Source organism: Chenopodium quinoa, unplaced genomic scaffold (assembly GCF_001683475.1).
Source record: "Chenopodium quinoa cultivar QQ74 unplaced genomic scaffold, ASM168347v1, whole genome shotgun sequence".
NCBI classification, from domain to species: domain Eukaryota; kingdom Viridiplantae; phylum Streptophyta; class Magnoliopsida; order Caryophyllales; family Amaranthaceae; genus Chenopodium; species Chenopodium quinoa.
In genome coordinates, this window is record NW_018745170.1 from 3,092,720 (window position 1) to 3,115,592 (window position 22,873).

Sequence of the window (22,873 nt, forward strand, 5' to 3'; positions counted from 1 at the left end):
CTTAAATATTAAAGAGACCTGTTATTTATATAAGAGGTCTCTTTGATGCTGCTATTGCATTTCGCAATTTCTTTGCGCTACTTTTTTTTTCATTAAAGAGTCCAGTTATATTTAATAACTGGTCTCTTAAGTTATCTCACTTTTTTTTGTATAATTTTTTAATAATTTTTTTTCCCTTTTTATATCTTATATTTGTATAACCGATTTTAATATTTCCCCATAAAGCTTATCAATTAACTAAAAAATCATAAAGTTAATTCAATATAATAATTTTATTGTACCATTTGTTTATAACATGTTATTTGTAGTATTTTCGACTTGTAAAATTGAATTCTTAAGTACTGTATTTGGTTGTGGTATGTATTTTTGTGTCCTATTTTTGGATTGAAATCAATTTGGTGAAATATGGAAAAAAAATTGTACTTTCACAAATGATCAATAATTGATGGTGACACACTATCTCGGAAATCTTGGATCCGCCACTGGATGCAGCAAGTTTGGTTGGTGTGAATGCTACCCAAATTCAGCAAATTTTGGATATTTTTATTAAATCCAAAAACGAGGCAATTGCATGGTAAGGAAAATACTATACCTTGGATTGTAGATATGGGGGCATCAAATCATGTAACATGTGATTTTTCGATGCTCAAGACTGTGAAGCGTGTTTAAAATTTCCCCGTGGGTTTACCTGATAGGAAGTCGGCTAATGCGGATCAATTAGGAACAGTGATATTGTCGGGCGGCTTACAACTTGATAATATTCTTTATGTGCCTCAATTAACTTGCAATTTAATATCTGTAACTCAATTGAGTGATGAGTTTAAATTTGTGATGCAATTTACTAACAAAATATGTGTTATACAGGACCTGCAAAAGAGGAGGGTAATTGGTGTGGCTGAAAGTGAAGATGGACTGTACCTTTTCTGTGGTGTTCCTCAAGTGAAGGTTTTAGCAGTAGATGGAGAGTCTTCGTTCGATTTATGGCATCAACGGATGGTCACCCTTCAGATGTTGAATATGATTTCAATTGTGAGTAGTTCTTCTAGGCGACATAATAATAAAGCATGTGATGTTTGTCCTCGTGCTAAACAAACAAGATGTAGTTTTCCAATTAGTGAGTAAAGATCAAACGAAGCAAAAGCATGAAATTAAACAATACTTAAAATTCACAAACCTACGAATTTCTTCTACGATAATATTAGTTGTTATTATTATTACCAAGGTACGTATAATACATAACAGTGATAATACTGCAAAAACAAAAACAAGCAAACAAAAAATTAAAAAATAAAAAACATAATCCCATCTAGGGTCGCATTTTGCCACTAAGAAAAAGAACTGATAGAGAGGAATAGTAGCAATGAACTTCCTATTTATTAAATGTATATTTTACCGTAATAACTTTACATTATGTTAATGCTGAACACCAATTATTAATTAGGTCAAAAATATATATGTTTTTAGGCCAAATTTAAAAATAACACCCGCAAAAACACCCAATTTTGATTATAACGCCAAAACATTTCGAAATTTTATTACAACACCACTTAAAATCCCAAAATTTTGGTTTCACCACCCACTAACGGATTTTTGGATGGAAACCGTTAGTGGGACCCACTAGGGACACGTGTCAATTGTTTATTGGCTTAAAAAGAAAAATTAATAAAAAAAAAGAAAAATTAATAAAAAAAAAAGAAAAACTCCTAAACTCTAACCCAGCCACCAGCCCCACCACCGCCGACCGTCACTACACCGTCGGAGACCCCCACTGCCGTCGGATTCCTTTCCTCCACCGGCGAAACCACCGGCCGTCACCCCCACCAATATCAGCCCCCCCGTAAATCCCCTTCCCCCTTCCTTCTCCCCGAAAAATCACCCCCACCCACCACAACCCTCCGCGAAAACCACCTAGCCCCTTCGCCTCCTTCAGACCCACAACCAAACCCCAAGACCCGACGCGGACCACCACTCCTCCTCTTACCCACGACCCATGACCCTCCTTTTCTATCTCCTCTGAATCTCCGAATCAGAAAGTGATTTCGGTTCTGGTGCGTGGGGGCTAGGTGGTTTTCGCGGAGGGTTGTGGTGGGTGGGGGTGATTTTTCGGGGAGAAGGAAGGGGATTTACGGGGGGGCTGATGTTGGTGGGGGTAACGGCCGGTGGTTTCGCCGGTGAAGGAAGGGAATCCGACGGCAGTGGGGGTCTCCGGCGGTGTAGTGACAGTCGGCGGTGGTGGGACTGGTGGTTGGATTAGAGTGTTGGGGTTTTTCTTTTTTTTATTAATTTTTCTTTTTTTATTAATTTTTATTTTTAAGCCAATAAACAACTGACACGTGTCCCTAGTGGGTCCCACTAACGGTTTCCATCCAAAAATCCGTTAATGGTTGGTGAAACCAAAATTTTGGGATTTTAAGTGGTGTTATAATAAAATTTCGAAATGTTTTGGTGTTATAATCAAAATTGGGTGTTTTTGCAAGTGTTATTTTCAAATTTGGTCATGTTTTTATTGATAAATAATTATGACACAAATTATTAAGAATAATTTATGAATTTGACAAGAACTTATATGGTTATTATTCTTTAATTACAAACAAAAAAAGACCATACTAAAAGGATGTGAATATTGAGAAAGTATTTTGGACATTTATGATGTAACATTGTAAATTTGTAATCTCTTATTAACTTACCCTTCACTTTTACAAACAAGGGGTATCCGGTTTTTTTTTTTTTACTTATCATTATCTCACTTATCAAATCAAGAATAATAAATGTCATACATGTTCTAAAATAATTTATCGCTAACTATATAAAATTAGCTTAACTAAATTACACACATAACAATAATTAAATGATAGACAATATATGCAGAATACTCGATCTCTATCATGAGATTGAATCAATGTTTAGGTGCAATAACGCAAGCAAATACTTTTGTTAAAGAATTACTTCATTTGATTTCTATATTGCCTGCACAAATTCATGCATATAATTCATTGTCTACATCACCACATGCATCACGTTATAGTAAATATTGATGATACTATTGACTCTTAGAAATATTAGTACAATAGTATCTGTCTCTAGTCGATTTCAAATTAATGATGTCTGATCTACGTAACTAACTAACGTTAATAATTGAAAAATAAAATTAATACAAAAAAATAAAAATAAAGAAAGAAAGAAGATCTACGTAAACTAAGGTAAGGAATGAAATCAACAAAATTAAATGTCAAAAACTAACTACAGTAAAATCTAGAATTTTTGAAAAAACCACCTAATAATAGATGTTGTAAGAAACTATCCAATAAATTAGTGGCGGATTTTGACGACTTTATTTTGAGGGGCCGAAATAAAGTTCAATTCCTAAACTTTCTTTGATTTTATACTGTTCACATATTACCTTGACGTACATATTGTTTTTACTAATATATATAAATGTTATCAATATATTATGTTGTTGGATTATTTATAACTTTTTTAAAAAAAAATATTAATTAATAATTATTACTAGTCGTAATACCCAATTAAAGATAATGATAGTCAAAGTTGTGTCTTGGCACATGTGTAACAAAGGAATTACTACTAAACAATAAGCTGATACATAGAATGCCATTAAATATTTAGAAATGCAAGTATTTTTAATTGTTTGTATGTATACTCGTACTAATTTTATAACACAGATTTTTATATAAGTAACTCCTATAAGTAACCCCGACCACACAGAAAAAGCACCGATTTTATAAAAGAGAAAGAATATAGAATTTGATGTAATTGTCTGACAAGTTTCATTGAAGACACTAACTAGTAAAGTAGTCTAAGTAGATAATAGATAAATTTTGGATCAAAATCTAAGGGGGGTCAAGCCCAGCCTTGCCCCTTAGAAGATCTGCCAGTGAATAAATGGTAAAATAATGTTCAAAATACTATCACTAGCCGATTTTCAATTTTTGATGACCTAATTTCTGGAATTGTCCCACCTCAAACACCCTTGAAACCACCCGTTTCATCTCCAAAACCAACAAAACCCGCTTGAAACTGCCTCCACAATGTCGAAACTACCCTCTAGCCCCCAAACCACCACCTCTTACCCCGTATACCACCATTCCCTCATTAGGTCAATGCCAAAAAATTGCTCAACGATGGTAATCCGGCTAGCTAGAGACAGTCTTTTGCAGCATTTTACGTTTTATTAGGTATTTCTCACAAATTTTAGGTTTAATTAGGTAGTTTCTGACAAAAAATCCTATTAAAAATTGTTTGCTAAATTTATACTAAATATGTTAATTTATTAGTATTTCTCATTTGTTTTTTAGTATTGTCATTATTGCATATCTTTGGGCTTTGGCTAACAATATATTTAGCTTTGATAGATATTATATTATGATAATATTTGTCATAGCTTAGATTTAGGATATATTTTGTATCCTTTTGTAGTAGGTTTCGTAACCTGATTAGAACTACGTAAACATTAAATATATTGATCAATAGTACACACTCCAAATTGAGGAGTTTTCAAGCTTGACACCTACAATTTAAAATAATAAAATAAAAAAATGTATTTATATATCAAGATAAATCTAACAAGCTCTCATTATATATATATATATATATATATATATATATATATATATATATATATATATATATTTATATATATATATATATATTCTAATTTAAATTTCTCTAATCAATTTAATTGTCAATCACCTTTGCAAAACTTTCAACTTATTACTATATAACCCTTAAGATAAAAAAAATTACTTTTTATGATATACCATCTATAAGATTCGTATTGATGTATACTTTTGAATTTGACATTTTTAATGTTTTAACTACGAAATTAAACATATTTAATGATAAGGAAAGCTAATTGAACCTATACCAAGGTTTAGAAGATCTATATCCTATTCGTTAGACTATGCATGGATGCTTTAGGTTCCGATTTTTTTTTTCGCATTTTTACTTTAACACATTATTTGTATTGGAAAAACATACGTAAGATGGGACAAGTTAAACTGCATATTCAACTTCGTAATGCACTAATTAATACTCCCTCTATTCCTAGATAATTCACACGTTTGACTTTTTTTTCATTATTCATATACTAACTTTGACCCTCGTTTTTTAGTAACATATAAAACACAAATTGTATCATGAAATATATTATTAAATATGTATTAATATTAAGCTTCGTGATATCAAGTTTTTATTTAGTTGATTCGTTCAATTTAGGCACTGATAGAGGGTTTTAACACGTCATTAAATGCTTAAATCCCTATCAACAAAATTTGTAAACACTCAACTAACCCTAATAAGAGTATAGAGGTAAGTCAAGAGTGATCCATGAGGAATGGGAGAGAGGTTACAAGAGCCTAAGGTCAAGCTACTTTGAAGCAAGAAAGGTGTTGAGTGTGGAAGCTATGGTATTAAAACAACTAAATCACTAAAGAAATTAAATATCAAAAGTATTAGGGATTAGGATCCATAAGATAGAGATGCTAATTGAGAGGAATCGATCAACCAAATAACGTTGCAAGGGAAAATAGTAATCGCAATCGAAAGAACTCAAAAGATTATCTCCTAGAAGTCAAGCTAGGTTTCCTCTATGAATGGCTAACAAGAAGAATCACAATTCAAATTCAATCAACAAATGCAATCCATAAATCAAGTAGTCATCTCATTAAGAATCACAGTGCAATCTAGCTTGAAAATCAATGTTAGCTACTCCTATCAATCCAAACACATGCACAATTCTATCAACCAATTAATTACAACATTCAATCAATCAAATTCCTTCAATTAGCAATGATCCATCATTCATGCATGCTTCACCATCACCCTAGCAAAACAAACTTATCACTAATCATTGTGAATTGAAGAAGCAAAACTAAGCTAATCACCATTAACATCATCATAATTGCAATGCAAACTAATCAAGATCAAATCAACCAACAAACTTGAAATTGCAACAACTAACAAAATCAAAAGCAAAGAGATTGAATTAAGAAGAAGAAGAACCTTAAAAACTTTTATCAAGTTTAAGAAATTGTGCTTGCATTCAAAGTAGAAGAAGATCAAAAGTAGAAATCACCAATTTCTCTCTCTAAAATCTAATATAAAATTATGGAAATTGAAGTCTAACTCTAGTTGTTCATCAAAAATAGAAGGACATAACTATGTATAGTATAACTAATTAGGGAGGAATAAGGAAGAATTCCAAAAATAGACCCGTCCGGGCGCGCCCTCTCACGAGTAAGCGCGCCCGTGACGATCTGGGTACGGAGTAGGAAACCCAGGTGGTGCGCCCGCACGGAGGAGAAGCGTGCCCGCGCTGGTGGGATTCGCGCACACGCCACTGGAGCAGGGGACTTTCCTTGTGCGCTCGTGATGTAGGTGGTGCGCTCCTCTTGATCGTCACTAGATATGGCAGTCCCGAAATGGAGTTACGGTGGGTTCAACACCATATTTTCATGCGAGCGCAATCACCAAATCTTGAAGCTAGCCACTCCTTGCCTTTTGAGCTAATTAAAAGCTTCTACCTTGCACTTTGAGCATCCTCCAACCCGAGAAATCATCATGAGGGGTCTCGGGATTCACCTTATACCTACAAACAAGGAAAGCAGAACAAATAAAAGAGAAAACACAATAAAATCTACAAAAGTAGAAGAAAAGGTAAAATAACCAAGAAAAAGATAAACTAGAGAGTAAAAGGTCAAAACTAAGAGAAAAGATAGAAAGAAAGCTATAAAAGCCATAAAAAAAAACATTCTAAAACAACACCATTTGAGTTCCATAAATGACACTCATCAAATTCCCCCAACCTAAACTTTTGCTCGTCCTCAAGCAAAATAAAAGCAAGTAAGGAAAATGAATGGCTTATTCAAATAAAGAAAAGAGAGAAAAGGGGATTGGAATATACACTAACTCACTATCGTAGGAATCACGATTGTTTTTAGCTACAACAAGCCCTTAAAACCCCGTCCCAAAGTCGCCAATGAGGATGAGTGAGGTCTCGTAAGGGTTTCCAAAAGAGCTTAACCCATAACTCTCAAAACAAAAATGAGGCAAAGCATGAAAATTAAATGAAAAAGAAGTAAAAGGAAAAGCACATGCTAATGAAATGGACTTTTGCAAATGACCAAGCACAAATGGATGCAAAACTTCCTAAACAAATAAGGGAATGCACGTTCCAAAATATCCAAGCTTGGTGAAACATAAAATATGCTAAGCATAGAGAACTAATGAAACACAATTCACCTTTATCCCAAACAACCTTACTGCGCTCTCCCTACTAGTTTCAAATCCACCTCTAGTGAGCATCTCAATGATTCCTCGAAGGAACCGGAAAAGAAGAGATTTTAGGGCTACCCAATATCTAGACTATGCAAACCCGCTCCATAGGCTTGACTCTTATCTCCCTCCACCGACTTGTGACTCAACCATAAAGGTCAAAAGGTCTTGAAGGGTTGTAATGTAAGGGCGGAAAGGATAAAGGTAGGCTAAAATTTGAAATTTGGTGGTATACCTAATTTGTGAAGCAAGGGTGATTAATCCTCAACACCATAATCAAGTTATTACCAAAACTCAAACAAAAATACCAACACCCCCAAACTTATTCAAAGAAAAATCACAAACATATATACAAAAAGCGTAGACACGCTTCCCCCCAAGCCTAAATGAAGCATTGTCATCAATGTTTTAAATTAGGGAGATCACACCTACATCAAAATATTTTTGTGCTTTTCATTTTCCTCTTTTTTTAATGCATATGCTTTTGCTTTCTTTCTTCTTTTTATACTTTACTTCTTTGTCCTCGCCTCTTGTAACTATGGACGGCATTTTCAACTTGCAATTGCCTTTATTCACACACTATATACAACACATGCTTGCTAATCAAATGAACCAAATATCCATACTTTAAATCCAATAATCACCAACAAACTAAGGACCATAACCTTCACAAAAATCAAAGATGGAAACAAAAATGAAACAAATGGCTAGAGAGTTAGAAATTTGGCTAGAAATGAAGGTATAGGGCTCAAATGGTTAGCAAGTAGGCAAATGTAAACCCAAAAACCAAAAATATATGAACGAAACCTAGAAAAAGAAAAATAACCACCCCGTAAAGATGTCTTTGTCCTTCCCAAATGGTTCAATCGCGATCTCAGGATAAGTCAAGTTCTAGATAAAGTAAGCGATAGTTAAGGATCCATGTGCCGCTCAAGAAAAGTAGGTTGAAGGCTAGAAGAAAGAACCTCACATAGTTGTAGCAAAAACTCACTATAAGCTTCAAATCAACTATAGGAAGCAACACCTTCTTACCACAAGCAAGTAGACTAGAGCTTCAAGATCCCAAAAGTTCTAAACACACAACCTTAGCATAGACTATCCTAGAATCAACCGAGCATACTCTCAAAACGTGCTTACCGTTAACATTTAGGAAGACATACATTCAAATATACAAGTCCAAATGGTATTATGTCCAAAACAAAAGCAATTATAACATGAAACACAAAACTTAGCCTCAAACAAAAATCTTTTGGAATTTTCATATTCAACAAAAAATAAAGAAAGAAAGGAAAAGAAAATGAAATGAAGAGTTTAAAGGTGCATGCAAGATCATATATATATATATATATATATATCCTAATCGACTAACAAGTGGTCATTCGACTACAACACCAATGGCCCCAAACACCCTCAAGGTGTTGAAAGCAAAAATTCTCGAACCGTTCAACTCTTCCTAATCAAAACCTACCTAAACTATACAAACAAGAAATAAAATAAGAGGGACAATAGAAATATCTCACCGAGCGGTACAAGCTAAGCTAAGAGAAGAAGCATAAAGAAGTTTATGTTGGGTTTTGCGGTGTAAGACACCACGTGGAAACAAAACCCGCAAAGGATCGCATGCATAATTAATACAACTAAACAACCTAACATGCATTTATTAAAAGCAATAAACACATAAACACATAAAGAGGGAGAGAGAGAAAGTAAGGAAAAGATTTCCTTACCCTTGAAGCGTGCTTCTTACGAACCCCGAGCACGAACACGAAAAGCTCTAGACACGTAAGTGCAAATCCTCCTTCTTTGAACACCCACGTGCCCGAATGGGTCCCTACTTCGTAGCTTAGACAAGGCTAGACCAAAAGAAACTAGAGTATTACGAACTTAAAGGCTTTCTCACGTATTTGGGAGATACCTTATTGAGTTCAACTCAAGTAAATAATCCCAACTACTCCCAAGGTTGGTATTTATAGGCAAAGGCTCCCAAAAACTTAAATCATCTTTCCATGTGGGAGAAATGATAAGTGAGAAAAAGTAAGAAATTAATTTAATTCTAAATTAAATTAAATAGCATAAACAATAAGCAATTGACAAGTGGCAATGCAAGGGAGAGGTTAGGTAAAGACCACAAACCCTCTCCTTAAGGAGCAAGCAAAACCGACAACTCACCCTTGGTCAACACAAGGATGACCTACCTCAAGGCTTGGGCTCCAAGGCACGCCTAGCTGGCGGCCTTGCCCTTGGCTGGGCCTGCTAGTACACCGCAAGCCCACGCGAGATGAGGACACTAGCGGGCTGCCGCTAGGCCTGCTTGCGTGCTTGCGGGCTGATGCTAGCGCTGCTAGCTCGCCCAACATAGCCATGCTTACAAGGCCATGCATTGCCCACAGCTAGCTAGCTCGGCTTGCATGTCCGGCCAGTACACATGCGTGGCTGCTGGGCTTGCGGACGAGGCTAATGCATGGCTAGCAGCCTTGCTAGCTTATGTTAGCTAGTCCTCGATTGGCTAGGCCAATCCGAGGCCGGTCTGTGCGCGATGACTTGTCATTTGACTTATTTTCTCGTCTTCTCAATTCGTTGAATCTTCTTTACGTTCGACACTCTAAGCTCGGAATCCGACGTCCGAGTTCGTAAAATCTCTATCGACTCATTTAATCCTTCAAATTAATTCGCCGCCTTTGATTCAGTTATACGATTGGGTGTGACCTGAAGGGTTTAGTCAAGAGCAAGCTGTAATATTAATTGTACATTACTATTACTGATCGGAAGCGGCCTCCAGCTAGGCATTCCAATCACTTGACCTCACTAAATAATTAGTAATCCTAATTATTTCCGAACCCTCTATCGGAATAATACATTTGTTCGAAGGACATCATTCCTTTCAATCTCCCACTTATCCTTCCGAACAAGTGTGATGTATGTGTATAGCCTTTTCCTATGTCACTTAATGCCTCTTCATGAACTATAAAATAAGATTTATCGTCATCCTTATTACGTCTAAAAGTGTTCCTCGATTTCCGAGTTTGACTATCAAGAAAAGATGATTTCTAAAATCCATCTGAGCACGGCCATGCATTTTCACAGTCTCGCTCTTCAAGAGGCCTTGTAAACAACAAAGACATGTTCCTTACTGTTAATAGGAGGACATTCACAGTCTTGCATTATTAGCTTCCCTTACTAAGAGACCCTAGCCACCTGAGTGTTGCCTTTATAATCCCTTTGTACGGCAGATGTTTGACAACATCAAAACGGTCTAGTACTCAAATAAGAGAACTTACAATATTCATGGTTGAGGAAAGAGGTTCCGGTAGCCATAATGAGTATTCTCATAGGTCGATCTGGTATAGTTCCAAACTAATACCTGTGCAAATGATTTATGAAAATCTTGTCCTTGTAGCATAAGAAACGGTGATATAAATCATACTACACACTAATCTCCCGCGGTCATTAGTCGTCCAACTTTTAAATAACCTCGATTAGGGATAGTTTCGATATGATATTCAATATTCACTTAATAGGTGTTTCTTTATCCAAGACATTGTCTTGATACCCTATTTTGAATATCATCATATCGAATGGGCTCATTATTTAATTCTAAACCACAATTTAATAGTTTGTGGAATTATTAGTAAAAAATTTATTCCAATATGAAACTTTTCAACATTTCATCTTATGATAAATGGTTTTCCCCAAATGTTTAAGAGTAATACTCTTCACAAAACATTTATAGAAATAACACCCATATCTAATATGCTTGTTTTTTTTTTTTTTTTTTTTGAAACGGTAATTAAAAATTCCATTAAAAAACGAACAAAACATACAAAACAATTGTCCAAGCAAGCATAAGGGGGGTGCAAAAGCATCATGGATGACCACCCTTTCCACCTTCTAGGAAGGGTTCAAGGGACCATCAAATCCTCTGCAGCACCCACCTATAGACATTAACTAAGCAACCTCAACATCCAAGCTTTGTTTCTATCGCTGACTCTCCTAGGCATTACCCCAACAATCCTAAGCATACACAAATTCTTAATATGCTTTACAACAATTTTAGGGTGACACATCTTAGCATTTTCCACATTACATCATTCCGTTGCGCCCAAATATAATACACTAGAGCACAAAAGCAACTCCTGATCACGCAGCTCTTAAATCTACCAACTAGAGGCTTCTTCATCCAACCCGCCAACTGATCTAGGGAAGAAAATTGTTGTTGCAAGCCTAGCTCCTCACACAGCAACCTGCTGCATTCAGCAGAATAATCGCAAGCGAAAAAAAGATGAGCACCTGTCTCTGGCTCCTTGTTGTAAAGAAGGCATCGATCATCACTAATCCTACCAAACCTTTTTAGCCTATCTCTTGTATTCACTCTATTCCACATAGCAATCCAAGTAATGAAACTCATTTTAGGAATGTTAAGCCTATTCCAGATCCACGAGCTCCATTCCACCTCCGACTTGTGATCCCTCAACCACTCATACCCAGCCGCAGCATTATAGACATTCTTACCAAATTTCCATTGGTTATGGTCATAGCCTCCTCTGAAAGTATCCATAATCTTACACAATTACTTCCAATACCAGCTTGCACTTGGAGGAACACTGTAACTTTTCCAATCTCTACCTCTCAGATACACATGATTCACCCATTTGACCCACATATTATCCTCTTTAGAAGCAATGCTCCACACATATTTCCCCAACATAGCAATGTTCCAAGTATGACTCTCTTTAAAACCCAGACCACCCTCTCTCTTAGGTCTGCAAACCAGATCCCATGCAATGGGAGGACTTTTAGTAGAGAAGGGTTCACCTGACCACAAGAAATTCCTACACATAGTTGTAACTTGATCAATAACTTTCTTTGGTAGGAAGAACATGGAGGCCCAGTAGCTATGGAGATTAAGCAGAACAGTATTGACAAGCTGAGCCCTACTAGCATAAGATAAGTGTCTAGCACCCCAGGATTTAATCCTAGCAACAATTTTATCCACCATGAAGTCACAATCATTAGCGCTCATCTTCTTAGCATTGATTCTCACTCCCAGGTATCTAAAAGGAAGACTCTCCTCAACAAAACCAGTGCATCTAAGAATTTCCTCCTTAACCTCCTCATTCATATTACAAGTATACAAAGCAGATTTACCGTTATTAGCAACCAAACCAGAGGCTTGAGCAAAAGTGGTAAGAGCTCTCATATTAAGCATGACAGAATATTTCTCTCCTCTAAAAAACAAGATCAAATCATCAGCAAATACCAGGTGATTTAACTTCAGAGAGGAGCACCTATAGTGGAATTTATAGCCTTCCTGATTCCCAGCATAATGCAACAGCCTAGACAGGTACTCCATGCAAATAACAAACAAAAGTGGAGACATAGGGTCACCCTGTCTGAGTCCCTGCTTCCCCTTGAAAAAGCCATGATTCTGCCCATTAACAAACAAAGTGAAAGACGGAGTAGTGACACATGCCATAATCCAAGAGATAAATTGATCGGGAAAGTGAAGACTCTCTAACATTTCCTTGAGGAAATCCCATTGAACAAAGTCATAAGCTTTCCTGATATCAATTTTTAACAAACATCTAGGGGGGAGGATTTTCTATTGTACATACCTACAATGTCTTGAATGATGCTGACATTGTGCACAATTTGCCTACCTTGAATGAAACGAGATTGAATAGGAGAAATTAGACCAAGAAGGACTAACTTCAGCCTATTGCATATAATTTTGGTGATGCATTTATACAAGGTATTACAACAGGCAATAGGTCTAAATTATGCGACACAAGTAGGATGATTAACCTTAGGAATTACAGTGAGCCTAGTACAATTTACTTCCTTTAGCATCTTACCATGTTCAAAGAAATCTCTAATAGCTTCACATACCTCAAGGCCAACGATATGCCAAGATTTTGTGAAAAAAGTTGAATTATACCCATCCGGCCCAGGAGCCTTGGTGCCAGGAATGGAGAACATAGCCTGCTTGATCTCTTTATCTGTCAATAATCTCTTGCTGCACAGGAGTTCTCTGTGCTCCAGCAGTCCCTAACAACTGGATATAATACTGCTTAAACGCCTGAGCAATACTCCTTGGACAACTCCTCGTCACACCCTCCGCATCTTTTCTTTCCAAAACCCGCTGCCTATATTGCCTGGCTTAGATCACCTTGTGAAAATATTGGGTGTTTTCATCTCCAGCTTTCAACCAATGCGCCTTTGCCCTTTGCGCCAAGTAACTAACATAAGCTTTCTTGGTTATAGTGTATCTCTGAGCAACCTCATACTCATATTGACTAACCATGGGATCAGCAGGAAAATTGTGCATAACCTCTTGGATGCTATTCAGCTCAGCGTTAACCTGCATAAATTGTTCTTCTATCTGATCAAAATACCTCTTTTGCAAGCTTTTTAAACCATTTTTAATCTGTTTCATCTTCTTAACCACCTTATACATGGGCACTCCTCGAATATCACTACTCCAACCATTCTCAACTGTTCTATAAAACAAGGGGTGATCTGCCCAATAATCAAGAAATTTAAACCCAGCCTTACCTTCAATTCTCTGATTATCCAAGTGAACAACCACAGGGCAATGATCAAAGGCTCCTTCTGGATGGAAGTGAGCATAAGCACTAGGGAAGTCCCTGACCCAATCTGCATTGACAAGGCATCTATCCAACTTGCTAAGCACCCTTTTGGAACCATATTGCTTGTTATTCCATGTAAATCTCGGACCAATAGAGCTCATATCAACCACCTCACAGTTAATAGTGGCATGCTGAAAGTCTCTGATCTCCGCAGGAGAGACCTCTCTTCCAATTCTGTCCTCCAAATAAAGAGGAGAGTTGAAGTCCCCAGTAACAATCCAAGGACCTTTCACACTCCTATGCAAATCACACAAGTCATTCCACAAAGGTTTCCTACTCTCATTGTCATTAAAAGCATAAACGACCGTGATAGTGAAGTCCCTCTTCATAGCCACATTCTTAACATACAGATGCACACATTGCGCTGACACATACAAAATATCAACGATGAAATTACTATCAAGCCAGGCTACCAATATTCTACCCCCTTTATGAAGGTGGAAATTAGTAGATATACTCCAATTCTGCATACCAATATGCTTGATTTCTTTTGTGCAATTGTGAATGTTGTGGTTCACTTATTGAATAGGTTTAGATATTAATACTTTGCAAATCTTAGCATCTTCTTATTGAACACTTTCATAATAAGATGATAAAATTTGAGTGTGTTATGGATTACATGTGATCTAGGATTTATTGCCCAAGTGATGGCTCCCACTCATTTTCATGATTTGAGACCTTCAACTTGGCAACCAATAATCATCAAAGTTCAACAACGAACAATCCATTGAACAACATCCCTTTTATTGCCTTTAATGCAATAATGTTCTGAACATATATTTTAGTAGATTTTCTAATGATGCTTTGCTTGGATTTTACTCAAACCAGTTCACAATGATTTGGGATCATTTGTGATTATAGAATTTTACCTTAAATTTTCGCACAATACGCATGGACATAAGTCCATGTTGCATTCTCAAGCCACGACGCTTCAAACCTCATGCTTATAAATGGCTTCCTCATTAAGGATCTAATCCTTGTTAAGGTTGTGCTCGCAACATCAATACTCAAATTATATTTGTTTCCATGTATCAAAAACTCATCCTTTTACTTAACCAAGCACTTTGGATGTTCTTCATCATAATCTAACATTCCGTTATTTAGATTCAAGTCGATTGGTACTTTATGCTTGTCATGCTCTAAGCATGCAAGTCATGTGACGATTTCATGTCGTAAGCATACATGATGGATTCAATTGCAGAACTATTCCCATTTCATCCTATTCATGTGACTTTTAGCTTATCCAGTTCCACTGAGTCTTGCTAAACTATTTGATATATGATACGGTTGAAAGTCTCTACTAAAGTCTTTCTTGTTTGACTTAGTATTTTCCTAGCTTATACTTAGTTCAAACATTTGCTTAGTTTTAAATATATGGGTCGAAAGCCTTTTCAAGTCGTTCATGTTTAACACGGTAAATTCCTTTACCAATTCAGACATTTCATTAAGTCTATTCAATAGATCTTAATTCTCACTATGTACTAAGTGTCGTCTTAGTTTGGTCCATTATTGAAAAATTCTTTCAAATCTAAGCATTTAGCATTTGAAAGTTATTTAACAATGAGTTCTTAAACTTCTTATTGGACCTTAAAAAATTGACTTTAGCTCCCACTAAACTTCTTTATTCAAAAAATTTCCATGTTTCTCAACAAGCCAAATCTTATATTAATTTTATGAGAAAACCCATTCCAATTCCTACTTGTTTCCCTCAAGCTACCAATTGATATCTTGAGCTTTCTTTCAAATCTAGCATTATTTAGATTTACAAAACCCTTAGACTATATCCATAGTCTCTTCAAAAATACCATTTTTAGGAAGGCGGTTTCGATATCTATTTTTCCATATTTAGAATAATCACGAAAAGACTTAAGCATTCCGATTAGTGAATAGGTTTTATTAAATCAACGTCATGAATTTAATTGTAACCTTTTCAACCAATCTAGCTATGTATGCATATACATTTCCATATTTGTTAGTTTTCTCCTTGAAAACTTATTTGCAATTGATGGGTCTTTACCCTTCATGCAAATTAATCAAGTTACAAACATGATTTTCAAACATGGAGTCTGTTTCAGATTTTATGGCCTCTAACCATTTCCGAAATTCGGATTTGTCGTAGCTATCTTATAAGACACTATTCCCTTACTATCCAATAGTAAATAGTATGCTTGTAAGTCTTAGGTTCATTTCTAACTTAATAGGAACTTTACAGGATTCAATCTAAGGCTTTTAGTGAATTCTATATCTAAATGGGGTAATTGCATCAAACACCGAGTTTCAAGGCGCTTCTAAAGCCTTTTGATTGTTTTGATACTACTCCAACACTTTTAAAGTTTTTTAAGTAATGAATTCTCTTTAAGGCACTTGTAAAGTCCTTTGAGTATTCTTGATCAATGATTCTCATGAAGCCTTTCTAAGGTCTTCTGAGATTCTTAGTTCTGGTTTGTTGCTCGTCTCGATGGTTATCGAGTTCATTTTCCTCCCACTTGTCGTTTTGGAAATGTGTTACTTTCCAGAAAGACATCACTTAGAGCAACAAGTACTATGTTCTCAATTTTGGTATTGGAAGTAGTGCCCTTAGTCTCACTTGACTGCTTACAAAGAGACTTGTATATTGGCTTTGGGTAAAAGTTCGTTGTGAAACAAACAGTTAGCTCCCACTTGAGCTACCTTATCCCTTATTGAGCCACTTAGCTCCCACTGAGCCAATAAGCTCCCACTGAGGCTAAGAGCCCTAGACATAAACTTGAAAAGATTGTAGAAACTATTTCTATACATAACTGAGTATGGTGTCTTTTCTTAGCTTCGACAATTTTGTTTAATGTAACAGTAGTCATTTGTGCATATCTCTAAGAACGTTATAGGAAAGGATGTGATTCATCATCGTTCGATTCATTTCAAAATGGCTTTGAGGTCTCCGTCAAGATATACTATATTTTTTGTGGAGCTAATTATGGAATTCCAATTTCATAACCTTGAGATGATCACTCTTGGCTCAAGCAAACTCGGTCTAATCTAGACTTTTTGATATCTCGCCAAGTCAATTCTATACTTCACTGAACTTTTGAGCTATTTAAGATCCAGTTTGTTCACATTTGATGAATATAGCCATGTTCTTTCATATTCTTGTGAAAACGTTGAAGTAATGGAATTTTCTTTTATCTTTCGGAGTCAATTGTCTATACCAAGCACAATAGCTCCTTTGTTTGTCGGTTTCAAAAAGTAAGACTTCCTTGCCTTAGTACGATTTCGAATTGATCAACTTTCAAGAGTCTATCTAATAGAGCCTTGAGTATATTCTTGTTGATGTGACATTGCTAAAGATAGATGGAACACAAATCATGTACATGACTTGAACCTTCTAAGTTTATGTTAGGGAAATGTTTGTTTATAATCAAGCATTCTTGACTCATGCTTAAACAACCATTCCATTCAAATAAAACCAACAACTATTGTTCTTTTACTTTGAATGTGAGTATTTCCGTGTGTAAACAAAACGTTTGCTGATTATGGAACATAATAACCATTATTTGTTCAAGCCTTAGCTTTAAAAGATCCTTAAAACAAAACAGATGACCTTACAGCTGATGTAGCACCACTTGCTTTTTCCAAGCTCGTAATTCAATAACTTAGCTTAACTTCATTTGTTTTAAGGTCACTTCAGAAGTGGAACTCTCAAACAGTGTCTAATACTTGTGAAGATAAGTTGCTAAGTTTAACTATGATAACATGAACTCTTATGTAGAACTTAAATCTTGAATTCCCTTTCTTTGTTCCTTGTTTCCTATATTTCTTATCATACATCATCTCATAACTTTAAGAACCTTTTATTTAAGTATCTTGACTTTTACACTTTGTTAGGCATAATTAAACATCTAATTCGCCGTAAAACAAATTTCTTTTCTTTTGATTCGTGCTTGAATTATTACATTAATGAGTCCTACTCATTAGTGTATAAAGCGAAAAGATATGTCGGTTGTCAACTATTGACAAATTGAGTTTTCAACTCAATAATTCATGTTTATCAAAACTACGTAGTATTTTGAATACATGATGTCCAACCATCCTTTCGAACTTAGCCGTAAAAGTCATTTATAAGAAGTTGTATCTTAGAAATGCGCTTTCATTCTTTGAGAACCATTCTCAAAAGATTTCCTTTTACCAATCGTTGGAAACAATATAATTCGATTTAGAATTCTAAAAATATAAGTGCAAAGTATAACCATTTATCAAGATAAAAAATTAAGCATTGAAATACATGAAAAGTAGCATTTTCAATTAACTTATTAACGTTTTATTCACACATTCATAAGTTTGTCCCATTTAGGCGAGAATAAAACAATTCCAAGATCTTAAAAATCAATAAGTGATTAAGTATGCTTTGGCTTGTCTTAACACTTAAATTTTAAGGTAATCAATCTAATTGCTAATAGCTCTAAGCTAATTTTGGTTTGATAAATCATCGCATCCAATGCTTCCTTGACGATTATCTCCTTTGCCACGACATCATAAAACTAACGTGTATACAATGTCTTGCTTTAGCAAGCCCACCAACATACCTTACTTCCCTAGGAAAGTAGTAATGCCTTGCTTTGGCATAGCCCATTACTATTCTCAATAGTTCCATTAGTGTCATTTTGGAATAGAAATTTTAACTCAGTATTATTTGGGACTTAGGGTTTCTATGTTGGTTGATTTAAGTGAACTAAATTAATCATTCAACATTCGAAATTCTAAACATACATCTAATATCGCAATTATATATAAGCAAATATATAAAAGATAATTAAAGACGTATGGCAAACTAGCATGACCCCTTGAAACTCGAAGCATCCAATCTTCAAGGTCACCATCGCATCTTTTGGCTTCGTCTTCTTAGAAACGCCGTCTTTAGACTTCACCTTCAAGCATGCAACTACTAGTAACTAGGACTAATCTGAATAATCTAAGTACAAAAATACTTAGCGTCATGCAGTCCGTATTTAGATTGACAAAAATATGTAACGGAATGTAGTCCGTATTTACTATCCTAGTCAGGTCATACTAGCTAGTTGCCTTTTGTAAAAACCTGCATAAGAACATTTATAATATTCCATTCACCCATTCACTTCTAAAGTGAATGGCCCATGCATTTTTACAAACAACACAAGCAGCAATACAAAACATAGTATCAAACGAGCGCGTACTAGTTACTAACTTAGGTGGTTAATCCGATTAACACGCCTAATTAAAACTAGTCAAGGGTTTATCCAATTATGTGTACTAACGCAATAACGAAAAGTACAATTAAGGCTTATTCAAGCTCAAAACCGATTAATGAAGCTCCCACTAAATTCCACATCCAACTTAAATTAAATCAATCCAATTAAATATTAATTAAGCCGATCAAGTCAAACTTTTTCAAAATTTTGCAATTACGTGAAAAGCCGAGGCATAGCCTCATTTTAAACAAAATCGCAAAATAAAACGAGGAAACATCAAGACTAGAACAAAATCGGGCCCTTAGATTCCACTTAAAAATGAGTGCTGCTAGGTTGCGAGGCCTAGCGCCATGCTAAGGCCACGAGCTGACGTTGCCTAGAAGCCCTAGCTGCTCGCACGCACGTATTGGGTGTTTCCTAGCAGCACTGGCCTTCCGTGCCAAGCTGCTGCTGGGCGCTGCCTGGCAGCAATCATGCACATGGCGCACACGCGAGCTGCTACTGCTGGCTTGTCGCGCCATGCTGCCATCCCCGCATAACCTCTGCACCAAGTGTGCTTGCAGCCACACACACATGCACGCACCTGACTCGGCAGTAACATGGCAGGTTGTACAAGCAGTCCTGCTAGCCGAGCCTTAGTGCTCGAAGCATGAAGCTTCAATTTTGCATTTTGTGCTTCGGGATTTTACTCCAATTTTGTGTGACTCTAAGTTAATTCAAAATTGAATTTTAGAACTAACATTTGAGCAATTTTGAAATTCACTAATGGAATAAACACTATTAGCAACTGAAAAAAATGACTTTTAGCAAGTGGCTCATGGGGCTGTTGTTGCGGGGGCTACAAATAGGAATATTATTAGCAACTGGCATTTGCTAGCTGCTAATAGTCATTATTCGCAACTGGCGTACTTATTAGCCAGTGGCCACTAGTCTTTTTTTTAACTTAAAAAAGTATTATTTGCAATTGGCCAATAACTAGGCACGTTGCTAATAGTACCTATTTTGCAACTGGCATATAATTCAGCGAGCTGCTAATAGTATGTATTTGCAGCTGGCATGTGATTCGGCTAGCTGCTTATAGTATGTATTTGCATATGCATGTCATTCGGCTAGCTGCTAATAGTTTATATTTGCTGCTGGCATATAATTCGACTAACTGCTAATAGTCAATTTTTTTAAAAAAAAAAAATAAGCCCAAATTTATGTACAAACTGCTACGTATATCATATACTTATAGATGTTACTATTGTAACAAAATTTATGTTAATTTTGCATTATATACAATAAATACAAATTTTTAAAAATTACAAGGCTAGCAATATACACAACAAAAAATAAAAATAATAATAAAAAATAAATAAATAAATAAAAAATAGTAGCAACATTGTCCCGGAGCGACTTGATTTATGAGATGCAGCGACTCAAATCAACTACATTAGCCATGGATTATCCTGCTAAACATAAAAGTAAAATAAAACGACAATTAATTAGAAATTCCTCTAAACATAAGTAAAATTGAACAAAAAAAAGCACCAAAATCTGAGGGGAAAGAACTTGAATGCTAAAGGTTCAAGTTTTAATGAGAGAAATACACACACTGAATTTTACTATGAAATACAACAACAAAACATCAATACATACACTTAAAACATGTATAATACTAAAGTTCATACTAAACATCAATACATACACTCACAACAAGCTAGCTAATTTCTTAGAGAACCTTACTCTAAATTAACAATTCAAAATTTAAGTGCAAGTAACCATCATCAATCAATAAATTTATTCTAGTTTGTACACCATCAAAGGTCTCTCGAAACTTTCTTAACATACTAACATAATGCAGATTAGGTAATGCCAAAGGAATCGAGCTCATAAGAAAATATGGCAATGATTAATATAAGCCAAAGCAAGTAAGAAATCAACAAGTTAATTATCAAAACTATGCTGCCAGAACGTTCACTAAATGCTAGCTAAAGCACTTCAGATTTTCAGATTATCTTAACGACAGTAGCACAAAAACAACATATACAAGGATTCTAACTCCTTAAATAGCTTCTGCCAGAGACTTCTAAAATAATAATTTAGCATACATAATTCAACTTTAATAGTTCTTTTATCAGGTTTCTAAAATAAGATTAATACTTGCAAAAATTTAGGCCCGAAAACAAGCAAAAATCCACTATAACTCACTAAAAGAACATTTTAATTCCCACTATTTAAGCAAGAATTTAGAATAACATATTAGCTAAAATATTCATAAACATACCAATCAGGTTTATAATTGATTATATACACTTCACTTTCCAAGGTAACACAGGTTAACAAGCATAATTTGGCTTACTTCTTTAGCTTTAACCTCACTATTTTAATCTTTGGTATGGTTAATCTTAAAAATAAACAAACACTAGCCTTCAGTGCTTACACAAACTAATGCGCTAAATAACCACAGTGGTCTACAACCGATTAAACAATATTGTAACCTTGTCTGTAATTTGATGATCGAGATAAAATAGGACAGTAGGTAGCAGAAAATTATGCAAGAGTCCTAAATAACAAAGAAAGAAATATTAGCAGAAAATTATGCAAGAGTCCTAAATAACAAAGAAAGAAATATTTCACATTAGGGGCTCTTTAGTGACTAATTAGTATTGACTTAAAACCACCAGCCTCAAACTATAATAGATTTCCTCAAGGATCATTTCAAAGCATCATAGAATTATGTAGTGAGACTAAAGGAAAATCCTCAATAAAAGATACAAAGAAAGAGTTATCGTTAATGATGGGTGAAGAGTGAATTATTAGTATCTAAATCACACTTTGTACTCACAAAAATGTACACAGAAAAACATAAAATTATACCCTTATGTTTCACAAATATATCATTGAGATAAAAAAAAGAGTATACTAGTGGTTTTCATTACTTGCAACATCCTTTCCATCATAAACAACCTTATAGACAAAACCATGTGCCATGGCCGCAAAATTAATTTTCATATTGAGTTTTTCCATGTCGATTTCCCACTCTTATTTCTTTGTGGCATTAAGATCTCGATCATGAGACCAAACCCAACTCAAATTTTTCACCAATTGAATATGCCAGCTCTAGAAATCAATCTTATCAGCCCTAAATTTCATTTTTTTTGCACTCAAATTCCTTGATTGATACTCTCACACAACATCAAGAATAACCCACCAAAAAACCCACCACTTTTACTCCCCGGTTGAGACCCACCACCAGTCGTTTGAGCATACCCATAACCCCCCATCTGCAGGGCCCCATTAACACCAGCACCACCCATTGTCAAGCCTGGATGATCATACATAACCTGTGGTGGCGGCGAAGAAACCCGATTTAACATAATCCCAACACCTTCAATCAAAGCGAGAAGAACCTCACCAAAAGCGGCGGAACCCTAGACGATGAAATCGCCAAACCCTAGATGAAGAATAACAACAATAATAACGGGGACAATGAACCCAAAATCGACACAACAAATCAAAAATAGATACACAAGCAATAAGGTCTCCAAAATCATTATCAATTCCGACTCAAGATTCATTTTAGCGCAACTCAACGAAAAATCAATTCGCAAAAAATTAGCAAATCAACATATGTTGAATGAACAGAGAATAGAAAGCAGCAAATTACAAAGAAAGAGATTGGAAAAATGGTAGGATTACAGACCTCTGAATCGAAGCCCTCGAAGAAGATGAAGAACGAAGGAGGAGAGA

General features: G+C 35.5%; 2 protein-coding genes across 2 annotated transcripts; both read right to left on the reverse strand.

The window, feature by feature from the left end:
* Positions 1 to 6,525: 6,525 nt before the first annotated feature.
* LOC110710410 lies at positions 6,526 to 11,845 on the reverse strand. Its single transcript, XM_021888703.1, has 2 exons — positions 11,403 to 11,845; positions 6,526 to 6,604 (listed from the first exon to the last, which is right to left on the reverse strand). Exons 1-2 carry the CDS (start codon positions 11,843 to 11,845, stop codon positions 6,526 to 6,528), a joined length of 522 nt encoding a protein of 173 aa, XP_021744395.1.
* Positions 11,846 to 11,857: 12 nt separating this feature from the next.
* LOC110710412 lies at positions 11,858 to 14,407 on the reverse strand. The gene is made up of 4 exons (XM_021888704.1): positions 13,457 to 14,407; positions 13,093 to 13,335; positions 12,948 to 13,003; positions 11,858 to 12,848 (listed from the first exon to the last, which is right to left on the reverse strand). Exons 1-4 carry the CDS (start codon positions 14,405 to 14,407, stop codon positions 11,858 to 11,860), a joined length of 2,241 nt encoding a protein of 746 aa, XP_021744396.1.
* Positions 14,408 to 22,873: the final 8,466 nt, after the last annotated feature.